This window comes from Brassica oleracea, chromosome C2 (genome assembly GCF_000695525.1).
Source record: "Brassica oleracea var. oleracea cultivar TO1000 chromosome C2, BOL, whole genome shotgun sequence".
NCBI classification, from domain to species: Eukaryota; Viridiplantae; Streptophyta; class Magnoliopsida; order Brassicales; family Brassicaceae; genus Brassica; species Brassica oleracea.
The window spans coordinates 24,069,724-24,090,030 of NC_027749.1; the positions used below are offsets into that span (position 1 = coordinate 24,069,724).

At 33.4% G+C, this 20,307-nt stretch overlaps 3 protein-coding genes across 3 annotated transcripts in view; 1 reads left to right on the forward strand and 2 right to left on the reverse strand.

Annotated features, from left to right (window-relative positions):
• The first annotated feature begins 6,050 nt into the window (after positions 1–6,050).
• On the forward strand, positions 6,051–9,727 carry LOC106324751 (prolyl endopeptidase-like). Its single transcript, XM_013762728.1, has 12 exons — positions 6,051–6,371; positions 6,531–6,750; positions 6,825–7,025; positions 7,105–7,175; positions 7,255–7,417; positions 7,488–8,081; positions 8,352–8,732; positions 8,802–8,877; positions 8,947–9,010; positions 9,107–9,242; positions 9,344–9,457; positions 9,546–9,727. Exons 1-12 carry the CDS (start codon positions 6,082–6,084, stop codon positions 9,609–9,611), a joined length of 2,376 nt encoding a protein of 791 aa, XP_013618182.1. The 5' UTR covers positions 6,051–6,081; the 3' UTR covers positions 9,612–9,727.
• A 403-nt stretch (positions 9,728–10,130) lies between these two features.
• LOC106324752 (L-ascorbate oxidase homolog) lies at positions 10,131–14,480 on the reverse strand. Its single transcript, XM_013762729.1, has 8 exons — positions 14,198–14,480; positions 13,999–14,108; positions 12,585–12,855; positions 12,290–12,389; positions 11,260–11,605; positions 10,798–11,163; positions 10,649–10,727; positions 10,131–10,579 (listed from the first exon to the last, which is right to left on the reverse strand). Exons 1-8 carry the CDS (start codon positions 14,336–14,338, stop codon positions 10,367–10,369), a joined length of 1,626 nt encoding a protein of 541 aa, XP_013618183.1. The 5' UTR covers positions 14,339–14,480; the 3' UTR covers positions 10,131–10,366.
• A 4,105-nt stretch (positions 14,481–18,585) lies between these two features.
• The window catches only part of LOC106323797, a 5,976-nt gene continuing 4,254 nt past the window's right edge, over positions 18,586–20,307 (reverse strand). Inside the window, exons 2-5 of the mRNA XM_013761865.1 lie at positions 19,225–19,336; positions 19,061–19,149; positions 18,732–18,971; positions 18,586–18,636 (exon numbers count right to left, since the gene is read on the reverse strand). Coding sequence (XP_013617319.1) covers positions 18,586–18,636; positions 18,732–18,971; positions 19,061–19,149; positions 19,225–19,336 — 492 coding nt within the window. The remainder of the gene's footprint in view (positions 18,637–18,731; positions 18,972–19,060; positions 19,150–19,224; positions 19,337–20,307) is intronic.

Genomic DNA, 20,307 nt, shown 5'->3' on the forward strand with positions numbered 1-20,307 from the left:
ATCTTATACGATAAGAATGAGATATTTAAGGTAACTATTTTTTTCAAAATTCAAATCGATGGGTTATAGAATAAATGGATTACTATGGGCTTTAGAAAAACCGGCAGACGCAACAATTTAAACAAACCCTGTTTCCAAACAGATTTATTTTTTAAACTACTAATCAAGTTTCCAAACAATCCCATTTTGTACTCCAGTTTTAATAAGATAGATACTTCGCGGAATTTATAGCGTATCATGGTTAATTGCTAGGTCAAAAAGGCAGAACTTATATTTTATTCTAAATTTTTGTGTTACATTTAGTCATTTACATAGCCTTGGATTCTGCAATCCTCTCCATGGTGGAGGATAGATGGACCCATCAGTTGGAAGTTGCCGCACATGAACAGAAGTCAGACATTGGAAATTTTACATGATTCTCAACAATATACTACTATAGTACTTATAAAACAAATATTTCTCGAGGCAAAAACAAAACAAATGTGCAAAAAAAAAAAATTCTTTTCGTGTTTCTTTCGTTATATTTTTTTTTACATATAGTTTTTTTCTAAAGATACAATCTGTATAGATTTCAAAATATTTTGAAAATCACAAGCAAACAAACTCTCTTTATCTCTCTATTAATTCGTAGAGCATTTCCAATCAATTTCTATTTATGTTTCTAAAATAGGAATTGTTATTTTTTTCTTATATTTGTAGATGAGAAATAACATTCTTATATATTCTACTTTATATTTATACAACTATGTTTTAAAGAAATATATTTGAGCAAAACTTATCATTATTAAATAACTTTTCTATTTTAATGGTAAAAATAGAGGAATACACTGGAGATGGTATTAATAGCTTCAAATTAATTTGGTATGTGTCGTAACGTGTTTAAGACATCTTAAAGTTTGGCGTCAAGGAGATAAATACCAAACTTGTACGTCGGGCTAGGCCTAGGTGTTCGGGTTCGGATCCGGTACTTCGGGTTTTCGGATGGAGAGGTACAGAACCTGTTTGGATTATTTTATATTTCGGATCGGGTTCGGGTTATTTCGGATATAACCGAACTGTGTAACAAATAAAAAAAATTCTATGTATCTTTGATTTGACTTTGTGAGACCAGAAACAATATTGTTGAAGTTAGAAGATTGAACAACTTAATATAAGATTTATGATCTTTCTGATTTGTTATTACGTTGAGGAACACGAGTCTGTATTCTTTTTCTTCGTGTAATTTCTATTTGTATTACCTTGAATAAAAAATGATAAAGAATCCATCTATTCATAAATCAAAATCAAAGAGACATCAAAATCAAACAGAAATCAAACCTGGATAATCACGAAGGTTTGAGCTCATGCATATGTAAAGAGCAAAGAGAAAACGAATCGCAAATCCTACTTGTAATCAAATATAAATCAAAATCGCAAAGTATAGTGATTCATACATGTAATCGGTCATAAAATGAGTTTAAGTATGTACTGAACATATACGTTGAAGAAAGAGAAGACGAAAAGATGAATGGGAATGGAAGACGTAAGTTTAGGGTTAGTAATATATATATATATATATATATATATATATATATATATATATTCGGGTACTTCGGGTAATTAGTTCGGGTATCGAATATAACCAATAGGATACGGATGTCCGGACTGGTTGAATCCTAAACCCCTTTGGACTTTTTTTAACTTCGATTCGGTTTTCGGTTCGGGTTTTTCGGGTCGATTCGGAGTCGGGTTTCGGTTAATATGCCCATGGGCCATGTATCGAATTAAAAAAAAACTTCCATCAGCCAACGTGTGAATATAGTGTAATCAATGGTTGTTATGGATGCAACATTGCAACTACCATATAAAATATCGGGACTCAATGAGTTCGATACACTAAACGTTTACTCTCATTGACACATTATCAATCTACGTACAACACAGCTTCAAAAAGTCGTGACTTAAATTTATGATTGTAACATTTTAGTATTTTAAAGACGAGTTAGAAAAACAGTTAGCTATAACCAGTTTATATTTTAAGTATTTTACGTTACCGATTTAAATTTTTGATTTGATAGTTTAAGGTAACGTCTACAATTTATAGCTGTTAACCAATAACTAATTATATGTATCACGATTCTGAAGTTTCATAACAAAGCTCAATATCATTAGAAATTAATATTCTTAACAGTAGTCAATTATAGATGGAGCCGTTTAATTTGTGGTCAGAAAAGGGTATGAAAAGGAAACCGAACGGTAAGAGAACCTCGTTGAATTTCTTTTGACATTTGCTAAAGAAACCACCACAAGAAAAGTAAACTAAAAACCTCAAATAAAAAATCCAATCTCTCCTTCACTGTTTTTATGTTCGTAGTTGTTAGATCTTAGAGCAACTTTATCAATGCATTTTTCAATTTGGAGTTCTCACTTCCCAAACAATAATATTTTAATACTACATATTAGATAATTAAATTTTTTTAGAAAAATTAGATGATTTTTAAAGGCAACACATATTTTTCTAAGGAGGTTATATACTATCTTACTCTCTCCCATATTTTTCTTTTAACTTTTATTTTCTTAAACATTGAGATACTCTCCTAAAGACTCCCGTTGGAATTGTTCTTATATCTGTTTGAATTCGAATATTTAAATAGATCACTCTTTCATTTGATTTAAACATAATCTAGAATCTAGGGTTTCGTTTAAAAAAAAAAAATACTTGGTTCATAAATTTCCTGCTACAACAACAACTGTACATCACCATCATTAAGAGAAACCCATCTGCCTCTTTCACAATCTAATAAATATTCTCACCCTTCCCCATCTTTCGCTTCTCTCATCTATTGTTCTCTTTGTAGGTTTTCGCCTTTCTTTTTTGTTGAAAAAAGATTCTCGCCTTTCTTTTGTATGAAAACCCTTTTTCCTTTTAGTCAAAATAAAACCCCTTCCTCCTTATTGTGTACCTCTCCTGATTACATACGACGGAAAGGAAAGAGAAGAAAGTTTTGATCATGTCGGTTTGACAAAAGAGTTTCTTATAGATATCTTTGGCATTCTGTCCACCTCCTTTACATATGTGTATGGACGATGTGTTTTGTGAGTGGAGGTGGGCATACTGCCAATAGAGATCTGTTAGGGCTTCTTTGTAAAACTCCTCATGATTTTATGCACTCAAGATTATACAGTAGCTCATGGTGATCAAGATCATCTGATGAACACTTAGATCTCAGTTTGAAGAAATATTGTATTTTCTCGAATTTACTTAACTTTATTATGTGTAATTGTGATTTTTATTGAGTCATTAGTTGACATTCCCTGTCTCTTTTGATCTGATTCATCTCTCTGAAGTTTTGCTGCTTTCCTTGGTTGAGACTCTAATCTGTTGGTGGTTTCTAAGATTGACACATTCATAACATTTTGATTGTAAAAAAACTTAACATCTTTAAACTTTCAATGGCGTTGACCAGTGTGCGATTCTGAAGTAGTGGTGGCCTTTGGGACGTTTACATCATCTAGGAACGGTAATATATTATTCATAAAGAAAGAGGACCCACTACTCAAAAATATGTACAGCTAGATTGAAATCAGAGAATATGGTAATGGAAAAGAAGAATTTACTCTACTTTTATGTTTTTTTAAGCCCACACATTGTTATTATGATGTTTTGTTTTATTGAAGTTTGAATCCATGTGTATATAGAAAGTGATTACTTGTGTTTATTTGTACTATTGCACTGATGATAGTGTTCAATCTGATTACATGGTTGGAGAAAAATCAAATTCATCCTTCAAATGGCTATTTCCTTAGTTATTGTGATGTTTTTAATGGTGGAAGATGGAATGTAAACATATGTAAAGTTACAGGGATCTATTTTTTTGTGATAGTATGTGTTCTAACATTCTGATGAGTATTTCTTTTTACTATATGTTTGGTATATATGAGTATTTTACTTCAAAATAGATTATCATTATCTTTATACCCTTTTTTTTTTAACTTAATCTTTATACCTTTTTCATACATTTTTATCATCAAATGTAATGTCGATTTTGATTAATTATGCTTTCCATAGTTCGAAACCGTCTTGTAAATATCCTGCATTAGATTTACCAAGAAGCTCGCTGTTGTTTTGTGGGCCATAGGCGAAAGCAGTATGTTTACATTGTCAGTATTTTAAACTTCTTGTTTTAACGTAGACAAAATAAATCATGTGAATGATACATGACGTCCCATGACTGAGAGTAGATATGTATACTGCACGACGTTTTGATGTGTGCCAACGGTTTTACCGATTAATTAGGGTATAGATTATAAATACTAGTCCATTAATTACTTCGAGGTGGGGGAGTCTATATATAGTTTAGCGAATGATTAATCTTTTGCAGTAATGTAATAGAAGATAATCCGGGCGCATGTGCTAGGTGAATTCTTATAATAATGTTTGTTTATGGAATGATTTTAATATTTTGCAACACTACAATTTTTATCGATTATAAAATGATGAATACAAATGTTGGTCTCTTAAATATATCATCGTAGTTGAAGAGTTAACTTATTACATCTCATTTTAATTATTTTTAAGACTTCATATGCACAAAAGGAAATTAAGTTTTATGGCTGACACAAATCACCAAAACCAAATAGGCAACATCGATTGTATAATGACGGAAGAGGATTAGGTTTTCTGCTCTCGATTTGTTTACTATTGACTCTGCATAAGTGATTTCATTTTCTACCTCTATAGAATTGTGTTTTCGTTCTCGTCTTTATTTCATTGATATGAGTTAAGTTTATTTTTTTTAACTTATTTTATGAATTCAGTGAATTACATAAGTATCAATTAAAAAAATGGACATCTCTAAAAATTAGTTTCACTCCATATACATATCTAAGAATCAAAATTTTGAAAAAAAATCACCGACAAACTATATTAACAGGTTAGTGTTCAAATCTAATATATCAAGCTATTATAGAATATAAGTGCAGACTCAAAATATAAATGTTTGCGTAGTATATATTCACCAGCTCGGTCAAAAAATTATCTAATTAGAACAACAAAACAAATTGCTTATTTCACCATTTCAGGTAATATCTGAATCCGAACGGGTAATATCCGAACTCGAATGAATATCTGAAGATAACCAAACATAAATATACTTAACTCTATATTTCTAGTTTATTTCTCTCATTTTATTCAAAATATTTATATTAATGATTCTTATTGCTCAAAATTAGATAATATACATATAATTATGGACAAAATCATTTGCTACTCACTTAAAATACATATCAAGTTCTTGTTTCTTGCATTAACAAACTTTGCATCTAAAATTTCAAAATAACAACTAAATTAGTGTCTTTCTATTTTTAAAGTTTTATCTCCAAACCTATTAATAGTTTAATCTTTAAAAAATTAAAAAAACAGGTAAGTTAAAATATATTTTAAATACAAAAAAACTTAAACAATGAATAATTTATTTTTTTCTTTTCAAAATTTAAATACCCGATCTAAAATATTCGAACCCGAACATAAAATACCCGAACCCGACTCAAAGTGTAGAAATACCCGAACAAGTTCTATTCCTTTATACTGAAATATCCGATACAAACCCGAACGTGTATCCGAACCTCCACTCCTATGATATATGATCATTTGTATCTTGCTTGAACAAAAAAAGTTAAACCATTGATCCCAAATTTTTTAATGTGGGATTTTTACCATTTTTAGTAAGTTTTTATCATCCACACCATAATTTTGGTCTATCATCCACACCATAATTTTGGATGATAGTTTTGGTCTTATTAAAGTTTTTTCTTTTGGTTCTGTTATTTGAAGCCAATAATTTGGAACTTGGATGTGGATACTTTGTGTGGTTTTTTAATCCAGCTTAAGAATGTAATCGTGTTAAGTTATTATCAAAATATCTACCAAAAAAAAAAAAAAAAAAAAAAAAAAAAAAAAAAAAAAAAAAAAAAAACTTGTAAGCTTGTAAAGAGTTCCTCCAAGCTGATCCACATAAAAAAAAATATATACTTATGTATCAAATATAAAAATATCGAAACATATATGAGTGGGTGGATAGAAGAAGAGGTGAGAGAAGACCAATGTTAACAGCGTTTGCAGTCAACGCGCGTTCTCAGATTTTCGCTTTCCCAGCGATCAGTTTCCGCCTCCGTATAAATACCTTACGTCAATCTCCTTCTTGGCTTCTCCTTCTCAACAAAACCTTCTCCAATCAACGACCCGAGTCTCGCTATCGTTCTTCTTCTTCTTCCAGTCCAATCTCTGCGACCATGGGATCTTCCAAGGACCGACTTCAGTATCCTTTAGGTCGGCGTGATGACTCCGTCGTCGAGGATTATCACGGCCTCAAAATCAAAGATCCATATCGTTGGTAACCGCTTTCAACCGATTCTCTGCATATCATTTCATTAGTTATTTAAAATTTGGGAGAACCGAAACAATTTGCTATGCTTAGAACCGGTTCTCATCTCATTTAGTTATTTGAATTTTTGGGAGAAACCGAAACAACTGTTTCATTGACTTTGGCTAGGTTAGAGGATCCCGATGCTGAAGAAGTGAAGGAGTTTGTGCAAAACCAAGTGAGACTAACAGATTCCGTACTCGAAAACTGCGAAACTAAAGAGAAGCTCCGTCACAATTTAACCTCCCTCATTGATCATCCACGCTACGGTTCACCGTTCAGACGAGGGGACAAGTACTTTTACTTCCACAACACCGGTCTACAAGCACACAGCGTTCTGTACATGCAGGTCTTTGTTTGTGTGTGTTTTGTAACTTTTGTTTTTTTTTATTCATTTGAGTTTTGATTGGTGTTGTCTTCCAGGGTGATTTAGAAGCTGAGCCTGAGGTCTTGCTTGATCCCAACTCTCTTAGCGATGATGGAACAGTGTCCTTAAACACGTTTTCTATCAGCGAGGATGCTAAGTACTTGGCCTATGGTCTTAGCTCAAGTGGTAGTGACTGGGTGACGATTAAGGTGATCAAAATTGATGATAAGAAAGTGGAGCCTGATACTTTATCATGGGTATGTTCATTACACCTGCCTGCTACTGGTTCATTAAGTTCTTCTACCATATATACTTCATGATCCTTTTGTTGAACAGGTTAAGTTCAGTGGGATTACATGGACGCATGATACTAAAGGATTTTTCTACGGTCGTTACCCTGCCCCCAAGTAAGTCAATACATGTGTTGGAAGAAGCCTTTTTAAGCTAGTTCAGATAGCTTAGCTGTTCTGCTCTTTTGATCTGCAGGGATGGAGAGGATATTGATGCTGGCACCGAGACTAATTCTAACCTTTATCATGAGATGTACTACCATTTCCTTGGGACAGATCAGTCTCAAGATATCTTATGCTGGAGAGATCATGAGAATCCCAAGTATATGTTTGGAGCTGAAGTCACCGACGATGGGAAGGTAACACACCCATGCTCTTTATCTGGAACCTTACTTAATTTAAATTACATCATGTTGTTTCTTCATGCAGTACCTATTCATGAGCATTGGAGAGGGTTGTGACCCTGTCAACAAATTATACTACTGCGACCTTTCTTCACTTTCAGGAGGTCTTGAGAGTTTCAGAGGAAGCAGCACTTTTCTTCCTTTCGTCAACCTTATTGACACATTCGACGCTCAATATATTGTTATCTCAAATGATGAGACTATGTTTACATTCTTGACAAATATAGATGCCCCTAAGTACAAATTAGTCCGTGTTGATCTAAAGGAACCGACCAGTTGGACAGATGTTATTGAAGAACACGAGAAGGATGTCCTGGAATCAGCGTGTGTAGTCAATAGGAATCAACTGGTTGTATGCTATATGAGCGATGTAAAGCACATTCTGCAAATTCGGGACTTGGAATCTGGTTCTTTGCTTCACCAGTTAGATGTAGATATTGGTTCAGTATCTGATGTTTCTGCTCGGCGCAAGGACAATGCCTTCTTCTTTAGCTTTACTAGCTACCTCACTCCCGGTGTGATTTACAAGTGTGACTTAGCTAATGGATCTCCAGAAGTTAAGGTGTTCCGGGAGGTCGCTGTTCCTGGATTCGACAGAGAAGCATTTCAAGCCACTCAGGTAACACATTCTCTTGTACTAACGTCCTTTTCCCTCCATAATCATTTTTGCATTGTGTACTTTCAATGTTCAAGAAATGGCTAGGCGACAATTAGACTCTTTATAGAATATATTTGATTATATGGGCGCTTAGGCTAGACCGATTCTTTGGACGCCTACACCGATTTTTAAAAAGAATAGTTTAAGAAATATTATCTGGTTTAGATCCGATTTACCGGCTGATTTTTAGAACACTGCGTATGTTAAAGTTGCTTTTGCTCCTCTTGATAGGTCTTCTATCCCAGCAAGGATGGAACAAAGATACCAATGTTTATTGTGGCGAAAAAGGGTATCAAGCTAGATGGATCACACCCATGTTTGCTGTACGCATATGGTGGGTTCAACATAAGTATAACACCATCTTTCAGTGCGAGTCGCATTGTGCTTAGCAAGCATCTAGGTGTTGTTTTCTGCTTTGCAAACATTCGGGGTGGTGGGGAGTATGGTGAGGAATGGCACAAGGCGGGTTCACTTGCCAAAAAGCAGAACTGCTTCGACGACTTCATATCTGGGGCAGAGTATCTCGTGTCCGCTGGTTATACACAACCGAGTAAGCTTTGTATTGAAGGTGGGAGTAATGGTGGACTCCTGATCGGTGCTTGTATAAACCAGGTAACGGTATTAATTTCCTATTTTATTTAGTTTGCATACTTAGATATAAAGGTTTTGATTGATGTGCAGAGACCAGACCTTTTTGGTTGTGCTTTGGCTCACGTGGGTGTTATGGATATGCTACGGTTTCACAAGTTTACCATAGGTAAGTTCAGTTAGCTCCACTCTCTCTCTTTCTCGTTTCAGTATCTCAGGAGGTGTTATGTATGCATAGGCCATGCGTGGACTTCTGACTATGGTTGCTCCGAGAATGAAAAGGAGTTCCATTGGCTGATAAAGTGAGTCTGTTTATATATATATATGGTTATCTGATGTTGTGCTAGATTGTTTTCAATGCTGATACAAAGTTAAAATTCGGATGTGAATTGTAAAAGGTACTCGCCTCTGCACAATGTGAAGAGACCATGGGAGCAACAAACTGATAGTTTAGTTCAGTACCCATCAACCATGTTACTGACAGCTGATCATGATGACAGAGTTGTGCCACTTCACTCTTTGAAGTTGCTTGCGGTCCGTTTCAACTCTTCTTTCTTTCTTTTTTTTATTGTATAGATTTGATTTTTGACTATTTACTAAGGAGACCATATCGTTAAACTTGCGTACATCTACAGACGATGCAACACGTGCTGTGCACAAGCTTAGAGAATAGTCCGCAGACAAACCCCATAATAGGTCGCATAGAAGTTAAGGCCGGCCACGGAGCTGGTCGCCCAACACAAAAGATTGTAATGATAAAATTCTCTTTTCTTATGTTTTAAATTAAATAACAACATTTTTCTTTACATGGCTGACTGATTTTGAGATGTTGAACAGATTGATGAAGCGGCGGATCGGTATTCGTTCATGGCAAAGATGGTCAATGCTACATGGACCGAGTAAAACAATAGATACTCTTTACCTACATGCAGGACCAGATATCATTCTGAATTTGTTGTGTCCAAAGAACTTTGTATTACGTATAAGCAAAGGTTTGACACAATGTTTCTTTCACGCTCTATGGTTCCGTTCATGGGAGTAACAACTATTGATCTTTAGTTATCCAACCGGGAACATGAACCAAGACAATAGAGCCTATTACCTCATTGAACAATAATATCTTAGGCGCTTGTTGGTCTAATTTGAACCATATATACAAATATATGGTATCCTCCCAAAACACATTTGTATCTTTTTACTACAGCACATGAGATACAAACATCAAGAGTGAAAGTCTTATCTATGGCTGTTTCCGAGAAGCAAACATCAGCAATCTTCAAATTGTAATGTATGGCAGCCCTTACATGGCAAAACATTTAAATGTATCTAGTGAAGCTGACCAGTTTAGTAACTAGACCTATTAGTCATAACTCGGCTTGCACATTAGATGCATATTCTGCACTGTTTAGATTTGTTTCTGAATTAACTGAATATTCATAATATCATCGCAAACTGAAACACTACGTCAATAAGGCTTACAACAGAACTATATAACTATATATCGAATAAAGTTTCACTCTAGAGATTATTTTTTAAAAAGAATAAAAATTGAGACCTCGAGCTGAGATCGTTACAAACTGATATACTAATTTGACCATTACTCTTCCATAGAATGAATCAGCTGGTTTGGTTGACCATCTCTCTTATCTCTCCACATCTCAAAGCGGTCTGGTGCTACGACCGCTAGCTCTACCGCATAGAAGAGCGTTCTTGGGGATTGGGAATTCATCTCTGAGAGAAGTGGAGGTTGTGTAGACACGTAAATAGAGCTGTTGTCCTAAGTACTGCCTTGCCCAAAATTCGGATCTTAGGTTCCACATCCCTACGTTGTCCAATGCTATGTATATGGCCGTCCATGAACTCGGGTACACCTATAGATTAATTAATATATTTAATTCACATTTGTCAAAAACATGCACTAGCTTTTGCCGTGAGTTTACCTGAACGGTGCAGCGAGCCAATGCATCGCGAAGATTATACTCATTCCTACTGTCAGGACTCCATTTCCCACCGTCCATTCTATATCACAAGAACACAATAGCATGTTATCATTTTCTAACTAATGCGTGGATCAAGTCAATACACGTACCCAACAACCCAAAAAGAGTATCCATCAAGATGCCAGGTCTGAACTATATTCTCCGGGTTTTCGAAAACAATCTCCACAAAGGTTCTGTAGTCTGCTTGCAAAACAGATGTGTCGAGGTATATTCCACCACCGGTGGGTTGGCTCTGCACGCTTCCAACTCTGTAAACACCATCAATCTTGAAGTAGTCCGCTAGTTTCAAAGGAGTGTCTGCTGGCTTAAACGATACGCTGTTGACCGCGTATCGTTGCTTCCCGTTGACCTGACCAGCAGAGCTAGCGAGTCTGATGGTTCTTGTGGTGTTTATCATACCGTAGTGGTATGATCCTTGTGGGTTAGGCCTTGGTCCACTCGCTGTAAGGTTAGTCCTACAAGACAAGAAGATAACAGAGTCAGACCAAAACACCAAGAATCAGATTTATTTATTTATTTATTTTATATTATATTTTTGGAAAGAAAGGTACCTGATGGCTCGGGCCTGGTTCAAGGACCAGTCGATTTGTATGGTTGGACCACCAGGGATAGGACCAGAGACGCCGCCAGAAGAACCGCTGTAGCGGAGAACGCCAGTGGTGGTGAGGACAGTGGAGGTGAACCGAGAAGAGACCACCACGTAATAATCTTGTGCAGGCTGGTCAGCAGTTACAAGGACTGAGTAAGACTGACCAACGTGAACATCGAGAGAAGAGAAAGTAGTCTGAAGAGTGTGAGTTCCTTCGACTTCGACTACTTTCATCTTGTGGTTTTGAATGCGGAAGTTGAGGGAGTGTTGTAGCCCTACATTGGATATTCTCAGCCTGTATGTCTTACCTGAAGAGCTCAATCATAAATTAATCAGTAAACTGCCACCAAATATTTACCAAATATATATCTAAGAGCACCTTCAATGGGAGGTTTTACCCATTGGAGTCTAAAAACACATATATGTGTATCAGGCCCCGGCTCAAATATGTGATGGACCCTGTGCACGATGGACCAAATTATGTATTGCCATAATATTTCGAGGGCCCTATTTTTCACAAAAATGGACCCTAAATATAAAGAAATTTTCTTTCAAAAAAATGGAGCATTTGCTTTTGCTCCTCTAGCAAATGCCAAGGGCCGCCCCTGATGTGTATGCATGTATATGTATATATTATATGTGTATATATAACTGTGTGGTCCATGATTTTGTGGAAAAACCAACCCAAAGTTTCTTAAATTTTTTTTTAAGAAATTACTACTACATGAATTATCCAATAGTTATCCGAAAAAAACGAATAACTTTATACTTTGACCCAAAAAACTGAAACCGAGCTGAATTTGAATTGCCCCTCCCCCCCCCATATGGTTAGAATTCCAACACTGTTATCGAAAACCAGAAGAACAAAATCAAAACCAAACTTCATGAATCAGAACCTATAGTTTTATACTTAAAAAAAAACAAACCAAACTGAAAATCTAACGCACAAAAAGTAGCTATCAGAAACAAAGAGAAGCAGAAAGGGGTAAAACCTTGTTCAACATTGAGAGTGGCACCAGTTCCACGGCCATTGATGAGGATACCATCTGGTAAAGGAAGCTTCCTACCACTATCAAGCTTTGCCTTCAAATCCTACAAACGAGAAAAACACACCTAGTTAATAAATCCGGTTCAATTTTTCCTCGGTTATCTTTTTTTGAAAACCAATTCCAATTCCCGGTTTGGGATGCAGTTAACATTTAAAAAAAACACACACAATTGAAAATCAAAATCTTGAAACAGGGTTACTTGTCATTCAAGCATACTAAGAACGCCTTAGACCCTTACCGTGTGATTGGATTTATACCAGTCTCCTATGAGAACAGTGTAATCTCCGGCGGGGTCAGGGAAAGGGACGGGAATCCTAGGACGACTGAGGATACGGATGCCACCAAAACCACCGGCGGCTTTGTGGAAAGCGAGAGAAGGAAAGTAGTAGAAACTTCCGATCTGATCTTTCACCTGAAGCATGTAAGTGTAATTCTTCCCCGGCGGGATCGGGCATGTCGTTCCGTACACTCCGTCCACGTACGAGTTCCTCCTCTGCTGTACGCCATTCCTATAATTATTATTATTTTCAAAATATTAGTACTAGATTTTACTCCAAAAGCTATTATGAATTGTTAATCTAGCACTGCACCCTATTTTAAAAGTGTGCATAAACTGAATACAGCTAATATAGTTTGGTATGGTGGTGGACCCATTTACCCCACATGTACATGTTTTGAAACATAGTGCAATACTCACTGTATTATCACCCCATCCATAAGAGCATAAATATAAATGTTATTATTTTCAAAGTACTCTGAATTGCTGATTTTACCCCCACCCTGAAAGTTTGCATACATTTGAATACAACCAATAGTTCGGTAAGGTGGTTCCCTCACATGTAAATGTTTTGAAAATATAGTGCAATAGTCACTGTATTAATTATTATCACCACATGCGTAAGAGTATAGTTTATAAATGTTCATTTCCAAAATATTAGGTTTTACCCCAAAAGTATACTGAATTATTAATCATGCCCCCTACCCTAAAAAGTTTTGCATAAACTTGAATACAGCTGGTAGTTTGGTAAGGTAGTGGACCATTTTCCCATGTGCGAATGTGTTGAAAATATAGTGCAATAGTTACTAGTATGTATTATCACCTCATGCATAAAAGCATAACTATAAATGTTATTATTTAGTTTTTACCCAAAAGTATTCTGAATTGCTGATATTACCCTTACCCTAAAAGTTTGCACAAAATTGAATACAGCTGTTATAGTTTGGTAAGGTGGTGGACCATTCCCCCACATGTAAATGTTTGATAATATAGTGCAATAGTCACTCTACCACTACCACCCCATGCATAATAAAAGCATAAATCATAATTTATTTTATAATGTGTTTTAATTAAATTTAACCCCAATCACCGCAACTAATCATGTCGTATGTGGGTAAATAGTTATTTCGTGGACTGAGTCCGACATGAAAGTGGCCAAAACCAAAAATCCCACGTACTTGATTGTTTTACGCATGTTTTTTTTTACGTCACTAATAAAAAGTAAGAAAGTAAAATACTACTCAGAAGCAACGTAAACTAGTAGCCGACTAGGCCTAGCAACTATTATCAATCGACAGAGACTTCAATGTTAAAGGTACCTAACTTTTGAGTTAAACTCAAATTCTTGTAATTACAGACTTGTAAAAAGACTTACCATGAAAGGAGGAAAGGTTCGTCGAGGTTATTGAAGATGTTGATGACGAGATTGTCATTAGTAACGGAGTGAATGTCCGGTCCGGGAAACTTGCCGTCGATCAGAATACCCTGAACCAGAAAAACAAACCGGATCTAAAAAAAAAAACAAACCGGAAATTTATCTTCTACGAGATCAATACTGGTTTAGTTATTAGTACCTGTTGGCGAACGCCGAGTGGGTAGATGTCACCGTATGTGACGTTCCAGTTAAAGAATATGTACGGATCTTCTGCCGTCACAGCAAAGAGAAGGGAAAACAAGATGGTTAATGTGGTGGCGAATGAGGCATTGGCCGCCATTTTTGGTGGAAGCCGATGAATTAAGAAATGTATTTTTGGCGTGATATTTGAGTCTAGAGTAATGTAGAGAAGAGAAGGCACGTATTAATAAGAGTTGACAGTAAACAGATAGCTAGGGGGAGAGGGAAAGAGAGAGAGAGAGAGAGATGATAGAGAGGGAATGAATACAAGAGAAGAAAACAAAGGTCAGTGTCGGTGGCTGGACCCACGGGCTACTCGGTGTTGCTTTGAAATATGCATTTGTCACCTACGATCCACATGGGGCATGGCTGAGCAAATTGGCCATTTTATATGGTTTTTGCCCTAAAAACATTAATATTAAAACAAAATGAATAATAATCATTTAGTACAAATGATTATTAGTGGTAATCTTTGGGTGAAGGATTAACAATTGGATTGTTTTTTGGTAAACATTGGGTGATGGATTAACAGTATTGGATTTTTCTTCTTTCCAATCGTCAGTTTAATTAACTATTCTCTGCTTTTGGAAGGGGAACATGCGGTAATTTATTAGGACACACAACATGGGATCGTTTATTTTTCTGTCTTATAGTAAGATTTACTCTAAAACTCTTACAAGACAAAATGCTAATATGTTAAATCAGAAAAGTGATTTTGCTAAATTAAATGTGTGGAAAATTTAATAAAATCCATGGCAAAATAATGAAAGAGTCGACAAAAAATATATTGAAAGTTCAAAAATGAATCATTTTAGTAAAGAAAAAATATTAAAAGAGTAAATCCGATGTTTTTAATGATCTAAAAATATATGTAGACATTTAAAATAATATTATTATTTTCAATTGTAGCAACGAAATTTTAACTAGTATTTATAAATTTGTAGATAAATAAATTTAATTAAATCTAAAAATAAATTTTAATTAGTAGTTACAATAATAGGCTTTTATAATTAAATAGAATACGAGAATTCGGCAAAAAAAAACACAAACTTTGCACGAATTTCCAAAAAAAATCTGTACTCGAGCTTGGCCAAAAAAACACTTTACTTTTGTTGACTTTTTTAGTTTATTAAGCAACTTAAGATTGACTGCCATATTAACAAACCGTGAATCCACAGTTAAGACAACGTTAACCAGACGTTAAATGTTGGCGTTAAGTAAAAGGACGTCGTTTTACATGATTTTAAAATAAAAAGAAATAGATCTTTGGTTTCGAACTCAGATTGGTTGGGACAAATAGCAAGACATTTTACCACTGGGCTACGGACACTTTCAATGAGGTTACAAATACATTTAATTTTATTTGGTACTGATTGAATAGAAAAAAAATCTAAACTTAAAAAGATCTTTAAAATTCCAAAAAATATAAAAAAGTTCAAGAAAAAGTAATATTAAAATTAAATTATAAATAATTTTTTTTGTTAAAAATGAAAAAATTCCAAAATAATTTTATAAATAAAATTCCAAAAAATTTAAAAATTCAAAGAAAATGCAAAAAATTAAAGTTACAATTATCAGCTAAAAATTAAAATCGCACTCATAATGGGTACAATATTTATTTTAAGCATTTTAATTTAATTTTAATATGTGAGTATCTTTTTATGTGTGTATAATTGATTTCAACTTTTAGCAATTGTTTTTTAAAAAATTGAAAATTTTGGAAGATTTTTGATTTTTTTAAAGAAAAAATAAAATTTTATTTTTAATTTTAGTTTTGAAATTAATTTTATAAAAAATTTCTATATTTTAAAATTTTTATGGAATTTTAAAGATCTTTATAAGTTTTTAGAGATTTTTTTTATATTCAATGAGTACTAAATAAAATTAAATGTGTTAGTAACTCCAATGAAAATGTCACTAGCCTACTGGTAAAATACTTTGTCATTTGACCCAACCAACCTGGATTCGAAACCAAAGATCTACTTATTTTTGTTTTCAAACCATATAAAACGACGTCGTTTCATCTCATTTGAAAACGACGTCGTTTCACTTAACGCCAACAATAAACGATATTAAATTATCTGTTAAATTTTCTGAAGACGTGCTAAATTGGCAAATCAACAAAAACTTTGTTAATTAATTATAAAGTCAATTAAAGTTTTGTGTTTTTTTTTGTCAGTCCATGAATTTATGTTTTTTGGCAATTCATGTAAAGTTGAGGTGTTTTTTGGCCGAATTCCCAATAGAATACCATTGTTTTATCCTTTTTTTTTTTTTGGGTTCTTGTTTACCCTTTAAAACTGCTGGAAGATGAAAAAATGGGCCCATTTAATTCCTGGTTGCAAGATCAAATTTGTTTTGGAAGCTCAGCATTCATGAATTTCATGTATTTGGAATTTGGTAAGCTTTTCCTTCACTTGTTATTCTCAATTTTTGGCTTTCGGCGAATATAAGCTCAGATGGTGTAAACAAATATTGAACTAGGTTCCAAAAGTAATCGGAGAAAAAACCTTCCGTGTACTTATCAAAAGTAGAACGTTAGCCTGACATCCGTTTATATTTCCGGATATATCGCCAGTAACTGTACTCATACTTTTCTTTCTTGTGGGAGTCATTAACACATTTGTTAAACATTTTTTCTTAGGTTCATCAACAACATAATAGCCAATAAAAATTGTGAAACCATATTATGTTTTCAAAATAAAATAATACAATTACAAAAAAAAAAATGCAAACCTAAACCTTAAATCCTAAATACTAAACCTGATTTTTGGATAAATCCCTAATCTCTTAAACTCTAGAATTTAGGTTATATGGTTTAGGGTTCCAAAAATTTAGAATTGACCCAAGGATTTAAGATTTATCTAAAGGTTTAAGGTTTAAGTTTTATAAGATGGTTTAGGGTTCTATCTAAAGTTTACGGTTTAGTATTTCAGATTTAGGGTTAAAATTTTGTTGGCGGCGTTAACAACGTTAAAAAAAATTCATGCAATTACTATTATTTTTTATATTATATATTTTTATTTTAAAAATATAATATGAATTGACAAATTTTTATTGGCTATTATGTTAAGGGTGAACCTAGAGGTTCATATTAAAGGATAACCTAAAAAAAACTCTTTGTTAAATTAGCTCTCCAAAAATGAATGTAAAGTGAGCAAGGAAAAAAAACATGTTTATTGCAAAAAAGTAAATATTACTGCAAGAAAATTATCATTGGGTGAACAAGCAACGCGTTAGCGCAATTTGAAAGAGCCGTGACTCTCCATATAATGGTAATAAATAGCTCTGGAATATAGTTGATCTTGATAGGCATGTATAAATTAAATGACAACAATTCAAGTCGACTAGAAAACTGAGAACTCTTTAAAAAGATCACAATATTAAGGAGGAAAGTGGATTAGATGTTCCATGTCATGTCTGGACAACATTCGATTCCATAGTAGTACAGTGGTTGGAAGTTGGAACCTAAAACGGAATCGTACAATACAATGGGTTTCATAGTTCCTACTTCCTAAAACATTGTTTGGATTTCGGTCTCAGTGAATATATGGAAGAATGAGTACACATATTTAAGATTTGAATGTAATTTTTTTTAAATGGTATGCCTATATGAACTTATATCATACTCCCTCCATTTCTTTTATAAGTAACGTTTTAGCATTTTGATTTTGTTCTAAAATATTAGTCGTTTCCTAAAATCTAGTCAGATAATAACTAATATTGACTTCATTTACTCTTGTGTTATGATCTGTCGTAATAATGGGTTTGAGTAAATTAAGTATATAAAAAAGGTTAGATTATGTATTGTTTTAATTCCTGAAAAATTGTTAATCGTCATTTAAAATAAAACAGAGAGAGTAGTTTTAAACAAAATACATGTGCAATTTTATATACAAAATTATATTTTGGCTTGGAAATAGAGTAATTTCTACTTGGATTCATATTTTAAATGAATGATATTTATAAATGTTAATAATTTTTCAAAATAATATAATTGTAAATATAGTAAAATTTCCTTGGTAATCTAAGAAAAAAATATAGCCATTAATAAATGTTTATGGGTTTCTGTCATCAATAGGCCTATTGGGTTTTGACCCATTATCAAAACAACCGAATTGACGAAACTTGAGATGTATTTGAAGTTTTGAACCACAACTACTCATGAGGTTAACCAGCGATTATTTTCCTCTCTAGAATTATACACAGGGAAATGATATTCCTATTGAACATTAACTAAGGATGTGGTCCACTGATGCGATCTCATTTCTTCTTATTACAAGCGAGCAGATTACTATATGTAAGTTTTTTTTTTGTTGGTAAAATGTTAAATAAACTATATCTAAGTTAATGTTCAGGCACAGCTTCAGGCACACCCAAACGTTCAAAGTTAGTCCCCTACAAAACCAAAAAAAAAGAAAAAATTTAGTAATTTCACAAGAAATAAATCAAGTATATATATTAGGTAGGCAAGACGCAGTAACAAACGTTACATTTTCGAGATTGTAGCAATGAAGTCCAATTTTGGCGCAGAGCAGAGGCTCCGCATAAAAAGCATCATTACGGCTGTTGTAAGACAAAACCAAGTGACCGCCGGGAGGAGTGGGAGTATAAGTTACTTGACAAGGAGCACTGAACTGAGGATAATTGAAGAAGTCATAATCTGGTGTAGAGTCCGGATTCAATGATGGTGATATCATTAAATCCAGTGGTAGGACAGCATCAAAATCCTCCTTCATTAAGAAAAGAAAGAATCCAATTACAAACATAACTGTAATCCATTGACCGGATAGTACTGAAATAAAACAGTGGATATACTTACCTCTTCAGAACTAGGAAGGTGCAAGTTTTCGAGCTCTGCCTCGGCCTCCTTAATGGGAATCAGCTCTTGGGGAGGAGGACGTTTACAAACTGTGAAAGTGCAAAGTCAAACACAACTTTAGTGCATAATTCCTTCAATATATATATATATAATATCAAAAATACCTCCAACATAATTTGATGATCCATGAAACTGTTTGTACGGTGGTAAAATAAAGTCGAAGGGTGATGTATATCCATTAAACGGCTGGTACCGTGGTAGAACAACATCGAGTTCCTTCAAATAATAATAATAATATCCACTGATTATTTATTTAATGCCAACAAAAACAAATGACAAACTAACAAAAAAAAAAAAATATATCACAGTAGACGAAGAGTCTTATAGTTGATAAATTTCAGCAAATTTTATCCAACTATAAGACTCTTCGTCTTATCTTGTGATTTTGAAATAGTTTTTGGTTTTTGTTTTTGGAAAAACCAATTTTTAAACAATCAAGTTTTGAAGAAAATAGATTCTCTACATTTTAGGGAAACTAGTTTTTCAAATAACTGTCATTTTTTAAAGAAAAACCAAAATCCAAGTTTTCTTGGCTTCTACATCTCACGATGCTTTTTTTTTGCTTTTCTTCTTTTTTTTTTAATTTAAATTTTTTGTTACATTTGTGCATTAATATAGGAATAAATAAATAAAATGCTAACTACTATAAGTATGAGCAAATAAGTTTTAGTAAGAAGAATTAGTTTAACATATATAATACAAAATAATATATATTAAGAACATTCTTTTAAATTTTCCACTAAAATTAACTTAATTATTTAAATTTAGTTTTATGTAAAGTTTGCATGTTTTGTTAATAATCTATTGGTGTTATTTTATTGAAACTGTGATATATTCTTATAGTAATTTTAAGTTTGTTTAAAAAATAAATTAAATTATAAATTAACATTTTAAAAAATAACCGAAAAACTGAAATATATCAGTAATCAAATTTTAGAAAAACAAAAATGCAAGGAAATAAAATTCAGAAATTTATTTTATTGTCTTATTTTTGTTATTAATTTATATTTCAAAATCAAACAAAAATAATTAACTAAAATATACTAAAATTAATTAAAACCTGAAAAAAATATCATTTGTTTTTTTCTAAAAACTAAAATTACGGTAAAATCAAAAACCTAAAGCTAAAAACCAAAATTGACATTCGAGTTTTTTCAAAATCTAAAAACTACTGCAAAATCAAAAAC

What these genes read in the sequence shown, in the direction of transcription:
- LOC106324751 (XM_013762728.1), top strand. Translation starts at nt 6,082, where the DNA reads ATGTTAACAGCGTTTGCAGTCAACGCGCGTTCTCAGATTTTCGCTTTC. An exon ending in AGCCTGATACTTTATCATGG is followed by an intron (nt 7,026 to 7,104) that starts GTATGTTCATTA and finishes TTTGTTGAACAG; the next exon opens with GTTAAGTTCAGTGGGATTAC. An exon ending in GTCGCCCAACACAAAAGATT is followed by an intron (nt 9,458 to 9,545) that starts GTAATGATAAAA and finishes GATGTTGAACAG; the next exon opens with ATTGATGAAGCGGCGGATCG.
- LOC106324752 (XM_013762729.1), bottom strand. Translation starts at nt 14,338, where the DNA reads ATGGCGGCCAATGCCTCATTCGCCACCACATTAACCATCTTGTTTTCC. An exon ending in CACTCGGCGTTCGCCAACAG is followed by an intron (nt 14,109 to 14,197) that starts GTACTAATAACT and finishes TTTCTGGTTCAG; the next exon opens with GGTATTCTGATCGACGGCAA. An exon ending in TGGCTCGCTGCACCGTTCAG is followed by an intron (nt 10,580 to 10,648) that starts GTAAACTCACGG and finishes ATTAATCTATAG; the next exon opens with GTGTACCCGAGTTCATGGAC.